This window comes from Nicotiana sylvestris, chromosome 7 (assembly GCF_000393655.2).
Source record: "Nicotiana sylvestris chromosome 7, ASM39365v2, whole genome shotgun sequence".
Taxonomy (NCBI): domain Eukaryota; kingdom Viridiplantae; phylum Streptophyta; class Magnoliopsida; order Solanales; family Solanaceae; genus Nicotiana; species Nicotiana sylvestris.
In genome coordinates this window covers 55,492,086-55,502,459 of record NC_091063.1, presented here as the reverse complement: position 1 = coordinate 55,502,459, position 10,374 = coordinate 55,492,086, and the positions used below count along the sequence as shown (strand labels likewise).

The window sequence follows — 10,374 nt, the reverse complement described above, 5'->3', positions numbered from 1 at the left end:
TGTATTTAAATGCATATAACTATAATTGAATTCAGTAGTATAAAAATTTATATATATATAGATGTCAGAATGTATCTATGTCAGTTGTATTCATGTGTATATGAGTGCATTTGTTTGTAAACATTTATGCTAATCATATGTACAATGATTAATTCTTTGCAACTATGCATTATTATGTATTTCAGAAGATTGTGAATGGAGGTTTAAGGCTTCAAGCATTAACAAATCAAAACTATTCAAAGTGAAATAGTTCATTGATAACCATACATGTCCGCTGAAGGACAAGGTGTATGAGCAGCGACAGGCAAGTAGCAGCCTTATAGGTGGTATGATTAGGCCTAAGCTTACTAATCATAAGAGGAAATACACCCCAAAGGATATTATTGATGATGTGAAATCAGATTTAGGTGTAGATGTTAGCTACATGTTGGCGTGGAGGGCTAAAGAAAAGGTAATGAATTTTTTGAGAGGTGAACCGGCTGGTTCATACAAAAAATTACCAGGATACTTATATACAATGGATATGACATATCCAGGTTCCCATATCAGGATGGTAAAATCGCCCAAAAATGAATTCATGTACGTGTATATATCTTTGTATGCCTTTATAAGGGGGTTTGATCATTGTAGACCCATTGTTGTTGTGGATGGAAGTCACCTAAAATCTTACTACACCGGGACATTCGTTTCGGCAAGCACGTTGGATGGTGCAGGTGAGTACCTGAATTATAATACAATCTGTTAATATTTTAAAGATTGAAATACATGTTTTAAAAATATGTATTCAATTGTCTTTACATGTCATATATTGCCACTAGCATATGGTGTTATTGATTCAGAGAACGATGCTGCTTGGACGTGGTTCTTTGAGCAATTCAAGATAGCATACGGTGATAGAGAAAACATGTGCATCATTTAAGATAGAAATGAGAGTATCATTAAATCTGTATCGAGAGTGTATCCAGATGTACCGCTTTTTGCTTGTATATGGCATCTATGGAACAACGTATATAAGAAATTCAAAAAGATCCATGCCAAGTTGAGCAAGATATACTTCTCGATGACAAAAGCATACACACAAGCTGAATTTGACAGTCTGATGGAGAAGGTAGATATTAGGGTGAAAGAATACTTAGAGTTAGTTGGATACGAAAAGTGGGCTAGGTTGTATGCCCATGTTAACAGGGGATGGACAATGACATCAAATATTATTGAGTCAATCAATGTCGCACTAGTGTCAGCAAGGGAATTGTCAATATATGACTTCCTCGAAGAAGTTAGGAAGATGTTTGGACGTTGGAATTGTAGTAACCGCAAAGAAGCTACACAGACATACACAACGCTTGGAAAAAAATACCAGGAGATGCTGACTTTGAATGAGGCAATGTCTACATGCATGACTGTAAGTTTTATTTTAATGTCATTGTATTATATAGATTAATTGTTTTCTGAAATAGCTGACATGAATATATCTGAATACAAACATTTTTTATAATACAACTGCCATGAATACATATGAATACAACTAAATTCAAACACATACAAGACATATCTTTTCGAAGATCTGAGTTGAATACAACTAAAAATATGCTGCAAAAACTATTCGAATACATCAAAATACAACTAACAAATCTGTATTATACATAATTTTAATATGTATTTGTCATGCCGTAGCCTTCTAATGTTTTTGTTACACTTCAGTTTCCTAAAATACAGCCGATTTTTTATGTATGTAAAAGTATTCATAAGATAAGACGTAATTATAGTTTATAGTCTGCCGGTCTAAATATATGATGTATTCTTATGTATGCAAATATTTCAGTTATATGTAACTGAGTAATTCAACATTATACATATGATAATTCAGTTATATGTGCTCAAAACTTATATTTCTATTTTAAAATGTAGGTGGTACCATCAACTGAATACTTACATACGGTTAACGATGGAGGGAGGCATTACACAGTCTGCCTGTTAGAGAGAAAATGTGTTTGTGGAAGGTTCCAAGTTGATGAATTACCATGTCCACATGCTTGGGCTGTATTGAAGAGCAAGTTTCTAATGCCAGAAGAATATTGCTCTAACTATTACAAACCAAATACTGTTGTAATGATATACGATGTACCTGTGTACCCGCTACCAGACAAAAATGACTGGAACATACCAGCACATGTTGCAGAGGAGGTTGTACTACCACCTAAATGGAAAAGACCTCCTGGAAGGCCAAATAAGAAGCACGATAAACTTTTAAGTGAGTTGATGCAGCCGAAAAATCAACATTCATGTAGCATATGTGGGCAGGGAGGACATAACAAGCGAACGTGTAGAAATGCTCCACGTAGAATTTAGTTAACACTCTGACATGTATTGGTGCTTCAACGTTTTTCAATAATTATGATGATATTGTCAAGTAATAAATTCTTATTGTCAAGTAATAATTTCTAAAATGCCTTTCGTGAATAGATTCTGTATACAGTTAGTTGCAGTATTAATTTGAATACAGTCGAATACAACCTTGTCCACATATACTTAGACATACAATAATAGACAGTGTATGAGTTCAATATAGATAGCTAGTCAGAATACATCGGAATACATCTATATACTCAGCTATAATATAACAATTTCAATAAATACGTATAACCTATTCAATACATCTGAATTTGTGTTCTTTAATATTTATTAACTGAATTTGAAAGATACATATTAAAGAATACAACTGAATACAACTGAATATAGTTGAATACAGAAAAATACATTTGAATTCTTTAATATAACCTACCATCAGTATACATAAAGTTTCTAACTTTGATATTAACCTGTTCAATACGTATAACCTATTCAATACGTATAACCTTTGATATTATTGATTATTAATACATACTTATATCCTGTAAGATACATATGAATATAAACTAAAGAATAAGCATTAATACTTATGAAGAAAACAATGAAACATCGATTGAAAATTTACAATTGTCATACACGAACACTGTTGATAAAGTGATAGTTTTTTCTAACTGAATACACGAACACTGTTGATAAAGTGATAGTTTTTTCTAACTGAATACCATCTTCACCAAAAAAACTACTCAAAAAACAGTATTCACCTAAAAATAATATTCTAAAATTACATTAACCTAAAGCTACTCTAACACTATCTGCAACTTTGAATCTGACTTCGTGATTTGCCTAGCAATCTTTGAGGGCGCTTCATTATCTCTTATGGCATCAGCGTCTATCTTCCGCATAGCATAGTCCCATATGAGAGCACCATATCTTTGACGGAGTTGATTGGAATCAAATGTTGTTTGTGGAATCTCACCAAGAGTGCTCAGAAACTCTGCGTATGCCGCAACATACACCCCACAATCCCTAAAAAATATTGATTGAAACAATTAAAAATAATTCATACAATTAGATTTGTATATAACATACAAGAATGATGATTGAATACTTACATGCTCCCAGCTTTCTGTTGAGGTAGATCTGATATGAAAAAAACTTCAAAGGGATCAGTATGTGACTTGTCAGTGTATGCTGAGTAAGTAGACCAATCTATGCCTTGACTATCTCTGTAAAAGCCACTGATTGATAGATGTAGAGGTACAAGCTTAGCTAGATTATCTATCTCAGAAGCTACATAGACATCATGACCTGCATATCTGTACGAGTCATACACTTTGATACATCTCTCCTTGAATGAGACAACAACTAATACCCAGTGTAGTTTGTCCTTCAAGTTGACTGGTATCAAGACATTGTCAACAATATGCCAAGGTATATTAGCTAGCAATCTGTAGCCCCTTATGTACTCACATACCACATACTCTTCTTTGGCTACATTAGCATTACTATCTGTATCAGCATACCTGTCGAAGATTTCAGCTATTCTTATCTTGAATATACAATCAACAGTTGTATACTTAAAGTTGCTTGTTTGAGTGTACTTTCCCTTCTTTCTCAGATAGTAGAATATGACGTCAATATGCTATACACAAATTTAATTACATAGTGTGAGTCCAATTAATCAAACTAAGAAAAAAAATATGACAAGTGAAAACTCAGTTAAATACATCACACGGATTAAAGAATAATACATCTGAATAGAGAAAAATACATCTAAATACGTTGTATTACAGCAGATATTCAAGAATAAATACCAATTGATGTTAAAATACAGAGTGTATGAATACAGTTATAATTCAGCAGATATTACAACAGGTATTACAGTAGAAACTGTTAAAATACAACAGATAATACTGTTCAAGATACTACAACAGATGTTAAAATACATCTGAATACACTGTATTACAGCAGATATTCAAGAATAAATACCAATTGATGTTAAAATACAGAGTGTATGAATACAGTTAAAATTCAGCAGATATTACAGTAGGTATTACAGCAGAAACTGTTAAAATACAGTAGATAATACTGTTCAAGATACTATAGCAGATATTAAAGATATTACAACTACCCATTGATGTTAAAATACATCTGAATACATTCAAATACATGTTGTTATTCAAAGCAAACGAGTCAGTTAAATACATATTACTATAATACATATGTTAGTTACAACATATAATAAATTTGAAAATACATCAGAATACATTAAAATACAGCAGTTCTTCAGGAGTAATGATGCCATTACATTCATCATACAGATTCAGTTTAAAACATGATACATTTTCAGCTAATAAAAATTATTACAATACACTTGAATATAATTAAATACAACAGATTTAATTGTAACCTCATTGTGAACTATACAACTAGACAAATCAATACTAAATAAATAAATTATAGTGGAGTTGGAAGGGGTAAAACTTACATTGTCATCCCATAGCTTCCCGTCAAACGATAGAAGGTAAAATCAATTTTTTGAATTAACTTGATCAACTCCAAAATCCAATGGTATATGAAGTGTTGACTTATTCTTCTTGTAATGGTCTTCCAAATTACTTCTACAAGTATGATATAAAAAAATATTATATACATTTTTTAAAATATAAAAACTTAATACACATACCGGGGAAAAACTCACCTCTGATCATGTCTAGCGAGAAGACCATCACGAACTCATTTGTCATATTCCTGAATGATTAATGTAGGATGTGGCCCCGTTATTGAATCATTCTCAAAGGGGTGTCTTTTTTCAAAAATGGGGGTCAACTTTACTGAGGTACCTATTGTTCATTGAATTCGTGAATAGAGACTTTTAATTTTAAAAACCATGAGGAAATAGATCATTAGTTTATAAAAACACTAACCTGCAGAGTCGAAGTTAGACTCATAAGGCGAAGAATACCATCTACTTGGTCGCCGATTCCTATGAGATGGTACTGGGGTTGATTCAACTTTTTTTGCAATGTTGTGTATCACAATTCTAGTTTCTGGAATTTGACTGGAAAGAAACTTGTCGTCCAACTCAAATTGAGATACATAGAATTCTGTAGATACACCCTCTTGACCTGTAGGTGGTATGTTGCATGACACCTCTAATGTAGTATTCCCCTCAACTCTTGACTCCACATATTGAGCATTAAGCACTATTTTATGTTAGTCGTATGCATCATTTTTAGTGTAGTAACTTAGTGTATGAATACAGTTAAATACATATAAATACAGTAAGGAAACTGATTTTGGTAATGGAAATCTTAGTGAAATACATCACACATATTCAAGAATAACAAATCTGAATACATTAAAATACGGCTGAAAACATTTAAATACAATAGTTAATTCCAACTACATATTAAGGTTAACAAACATCTGAATACATTTAAATATATGTTGTTGGTTGAATACATTTAACATTTTAGTTAGGCAGTTAAATGCTTGTCGAATACATACAACTTTTAAAATACAATTATTTAAGAATAATAGTAAACAGGAGATATAAACATATGCTAAAGATGTTAAAAATGTTAAACCTCAACATTATCCCCGATAGCTGTGTCAATACCATCATCACGTCTCCCTATGGGTTAATTTCTCTGGTGTAAACCTTCATTTTGTTGATTGTGTTGAAGATGGTCAGAAAGCATCTTAAAGTTATCATTTATCAATGTTCTTAGAGACTTGAACTCGCCCACAACCTTAACAAAACAGAAATAATTAGAAGATTGCGCTAAAAATTTATGAATGTTAAGCACTAAACTGTAATGTTTAATATGTGGATAAATACTCACGTATTCTTTGAATGAATTTAGGTCTTTCCTCAAAGAAGATACTTCATCATTTTTGGAATCTGCCAGCTGATTGTGATGCAAAACATTCTATCCAAATTCGGATACACAAACAGAAGGAATCTTGGATTGATACTCTGTATTTGAGAGATGCCTTTCGTGTTCCTTGCATTTTTTATGGGGCGGTGATGAAGATGGACCAATACTTGCAACATGTTTCTTCTTACATTGAAGATCAGGTGTAGGAGAAAAGTCATCTGAATCCTCTCCCGACTTGTCTGAATGAGCAGGAGTAGGATTGTTCTCAACATCAACGCCTACAGGAGGAATCTGAATAACGGCAAGCTCTATATCGGTTGGATGGATGTCCTTGTAAACAATCTGAAAAATGAAATACAATCAAAGTCTTACTACAAACATACACATGCAGATCTGGAATCAAACTGTAATTTGTATTGAAATTAAGGCAGCACTAATGATTGGAAAATTATATGCAATTGTATGAAGAATTAATAATGAAGGCTACAACAACTGTATACTGTTGTATGCATCTGAATGCAAATGTATGTAGTATCCTGTATGCATTTGCATGTAGTATCTGTATGCATCTGAATGTTATTGTATATTGTTATATGCATCTGAATGAAAATGTATGTAGTATCCTGTATGCAACATCTGTATGCATTTGTATGCAAGTGTATGCAACATCTGTATGCAATTGTATACTTCTGTATGCAAATGTATGCAGAGTTAATGATTAATAAAATCTAAACTAGCCACGATACAAATTGTATATTACCATGTTTGCCTTGTCGTTGAACATGTCGTTCATCAGATAAGCAAAGTTTGGCTGATTTCCGGTGGTTCTCCAATTGAGTATTCTGGGGACCACATTATCAACTCGGAGTGCAATTTTGGGATCAACATCTGAACAACACTCATAAAACCACACTTGCATAGCTAGGGGCATCCCAACTATCCTGTAATACTTCTTCTGAGCATCCGTCTTCTTGCTAATCGATTTTGTCAGCGTTTCAAATGCTTTTAAACCCCAATTATATTCAGAATTGCGTCCACTCTCTACCAAGTCAAAATGTAGCCTTGGTATGGTTGTGCTGTTCTTCTCGGATGAAAAAATGAAGGTTTGTATGAAATACAACAAAGCTATCTTCAAGGCATCTCCATCATTGTCGGGACCCCAGTTCTTGTCAGCAAAGCATTTCATCAAATGTTTCTTCTTGACAAGATTAGCACCTGCAAAGTAAGTCTCAATAAGCCGGTTAGGAACCTTTTCACTAAACTCAAAATCAGCATCATTACCAACACATTTGAGGCCAGTCACAAGTGCAAACTCCCTTAATGTGAAATGTAATGAAGTACCATTGACGTGTTTTGCAAATACATTGTTAGGAGTTCCTTCTAACTGGAGAGTCATGAAGCATCTGAAGAGTTGATGTTGGACTTCATAACGCTTCATTTGAAGGAAATTTCCAAAACAAGTATTACCCAGTTGTTTGTATTGCTCTGGAGTAAGGTTCTCCTTTAGCTCGGAGACTATGTCAGTGTTAGTATATACACTGATATGCGGTACAAATATTGGCTGTTTTTTTCACAAAAAGCTTAATTCCCTGCATTTAACAAGAATAAATACATATAAATACAACTGAATACAACGCATATTTCATAGTAAATCTGACATGAATACAACTAAAAACACTTAGAAGTATAAATATAACTGAATACAACGCATATTTCATAGTAAATCTGACATGAATACATATGAATACAACTAAATACACTGACAAGGCTAAATACATATAAAAACAACTGCATATAACACACATGACATAAATATAATCAACATGAATACATATGAATACAACTAAATACAGACTGGAAAATTAAACATTTTAAAACAACAAATAAATACATTGAAATTAAAATAAAAAACAGTGATGGGAACCTTGAAAATCCTTAAAAATACAACTATAAAAGTACATCAGAATACATATACATATTTGTATCATTATTTTCTAAAAGTACAAAAATACGTTGAATAACCTTTTTGAACAGAAACATTGAACAATGTTATACGTATAAATACAACTGAATACATGAATAATACAGATGAATACATCAGAAAATTACCTTTTCTTCGACTTTATCTGAGCTTTTACTTGCTTCAACCTCCTTCCCCTTGACAGATGAAGCTTCAGAGATATGGATTTTCCTCTTTTTCGGAATGGCAAGTCTTGTTTCCTTCATTGATTTCTCGACTTGGGTTTCTTTGAAAATTTTCATGTCGAACTTTTGTTCTCTTCTCCAATGCCATATTTTTGGCTAAACCTGTATCCAATTCCCCTTGAGTGATTTGCAAGGATAAAGAGGGCCCATCGAAATTGAGAATTTTAGTGGCTATATCTCTAGTAATCAATTTGCGGGGTGTATTCTCAGACATTGTGAGAATACGACTTGGGTACTGTTATTAGATACAATTTGATGAGTTGAGAATAAGCAAAAATGGCGAAAATAAAAAAAATACTTATCACACTAATTATAGAAATAAATCAGTACAATGTAGATGAAATTAGGGTTTACTCGAGATTGGGGAAGGAGGAAGCAGCATTGTGGGTGAGGAGGATTCTGATTTTTAGCGCGATTACATGGAATTTGGAATGAAAAATAGATTGTATTAATTTAGAGAGAGATGGTGAACTTGTATTGAGAAGTTGTATGAAAAACGGTATCTATGAGAGAGAAAATCTGAGAATGGAGAGAGAGAAATAAAATATAGCGTGTATAATGACTTAAGTGTAGGAGATACCCAAAATTAAAAATTTTGCTATAAACTATATAACATATCTATAGGAGGTAATTTATTTAAATGGTATTTATTTTAAATAAATAGAGGGTTAACCTATTCTATAGGAAATAGAAATTCCTTAATAAACCTTATTTATCCGCACATAATTAACGTAGGATATTTTCTTTACTTAACCACATAAAGTTTTGCACTCTTCTGTCACTCATTTTGTAACTAGTAGTAATTTTTATGCACATGCAATATTGTCCTTGTTCCAATAGTTTGCTTTTCTTTCTTCACACATTTTTTTTTGTTGTTGAAATCTTTCACGGCTAGAAATTCAACAAAAATCGACTAAGAAAAATCGATCAACTTTGGTCGGTAAATTTGGTCGGTTTTTTCAAAATATTTTAATTTTTAATTTTTTTTACGAAACCGACCAACTTTGGTCGGTTTTCTTTGGCGCAAAAATGCGGGAAACTATTTTTGAGTCCCGTGAAATTTATTTTTCACGAAATCGACCAACTTTGGTCGGTTTTTGCAATTAAAATAAATAAAAATTAATATTAAAAAACCGACTAACTTTGGTCCATAAAATCGGCCGATCATTTTAAAAAACCGACCAACTTTGGTCGGTAATTTTAATTTTTAATAAAACCGACCAACTTTGATCAGTTATTTTCGTGCGAAAATACAATTAAAGAGTATAAATAAATAAAAAGACAATCTTAAAACAAAATGCACCAATGGTCTAGTGGTAGAATAGTATCCTGCCATAGTACATACCCCGGTTTGATTCCCAAATGGTGAATCTTTTGAATATATAATTAATATACCGACCAACTTTGGTCGTTTTTTTTTTGCAATATTTTTTTTTGAAATTAATTTACCGACCAAATCGGTAATTAGCGACCAATTTTGGTTGGTATACAAAAGCGACCACTAAAATAGCGATCAAGTCTGTTTGGACGTGTTTTAGTCGGTATTTTGCATAAACAGACTAACATTGATCGCTTTTTGTGGTCGCTAAAACCCGGATTTCTAGTAGTATTTCACTGTTGAGGTCATTGCTAAAACTCATGTGATAGAGGAAAATCGGCTCGAATAAATTGGACTAGACAATACTTTCTCTGCATTTGGTATATTTCACAGATTCTTCAATTAGATTTATCTTCCTTTTTTTTAAAACTGTGTTACATTTCATTTTAACTGCTTGTTGAGTGCGAGTGCTCTGAAGGGATGTCTCTTTTTTGGACAACCCATTGATGGCCTTCATTTTCATAGATTTTTTTTTTTGACATGTGCACCAGTTGTCAAATTCTAATTGATTTGATTGCACGGTTTACTATAATTATCAAGTTATTACTGATGTTCTTT

At 32.5% G+C, this 10,374-nt stretch overlaps 2 protein-coding genes across 2 annotated transcripts; one reads left to right on the top strand and one right to left on the bottom strand.

Moving 5' to 3' along the window:
* Positions 1–1,060: 1,060 nt before the first annotated feature.
* Positions 1,061–2,349, top strand: LOC104226019 (uncharacterized). The gene is made up of 2 exons (XM_009777908.2): positions 1,061–1,402; positions 1,909–2,349. Exons 1-2 carry the CDS (start codon positions 1,061–1,063, stop codon positions 2,347–2,349), a joined length of 783 nt encoding a protein of 260 aa, XP_009776210.2.
* A 797-nt stretch (positions 2,350–3,146) lies between these two features.
* LOC138873157 (uncharacterized) lies at positions 3,147–8,459 on the bottom strand. The gene is made up of 11 exons (XM_070151597.1): positions 8,343–8,459; positions 8,193–8,255; positions 6,994–7,794; positions 6,734–6,922; positions 6,309–6,575; positions 6,198–6,263; positions 6,014–6,104; positions 5,277–5,555; positions 4,395–4,414; positions 3,462–3,991; positions 3,147–3,375 (listed from the first exon to the last, which is right to left on the bottom strand). Exons 1-11 carry the CDS (start codon positions 8,457–8,459, stop codon positions 3,147–3,149), a joined length of 2,652 nt encoding a protein of 883 aa, XP_070007698.1.
* Positions 8,460–10,374: the final 1,915 nt, after the last annotated feature.

What these genes read in the sequence shown, in the direction of transcription:
- LOC104226019 (XM_009777908.2), top strand. Translation starts at nt 1,061, where the DNA reads ATGACAAAAGCATACACACAAGCTGAATTTGACAGTCTGATGGAGAAG. An exon ending in CAATGTCTACATGCATGACT is followed by an intron (nt 1,403 to 1,908) that starts GTAAGTTTTATT and finishes TTTAAAATGTAG; the next exon opens with GTGGTACCATCAACTGAATA.
- LOC138873157 (XM_070151597.1), bottom strand. Translation starts at nt 8,459, where the DNA reads ATGAAGGAAACAAGACTTGCCATTCCGAAAAAGAGGAAAATCCATATC. An exon ending in GCATTCAGATGCATACAACA is followed by an intron (nt 6,576 to 6,733) that starts GTATACAGTTGT and finishes TTCATTTTTCAG; the next exon opens with ATTGTTTACAAGGACATCCA. An exon ending in GTCTAACTTCGACTCTGCAG is followed by an intron (nt 4,415 to 5,276) that starts GTTAGTGTTTTT and finishes GTATTTTAACAG; the next exon opens with TTTCTGCTGTAATACCTACT.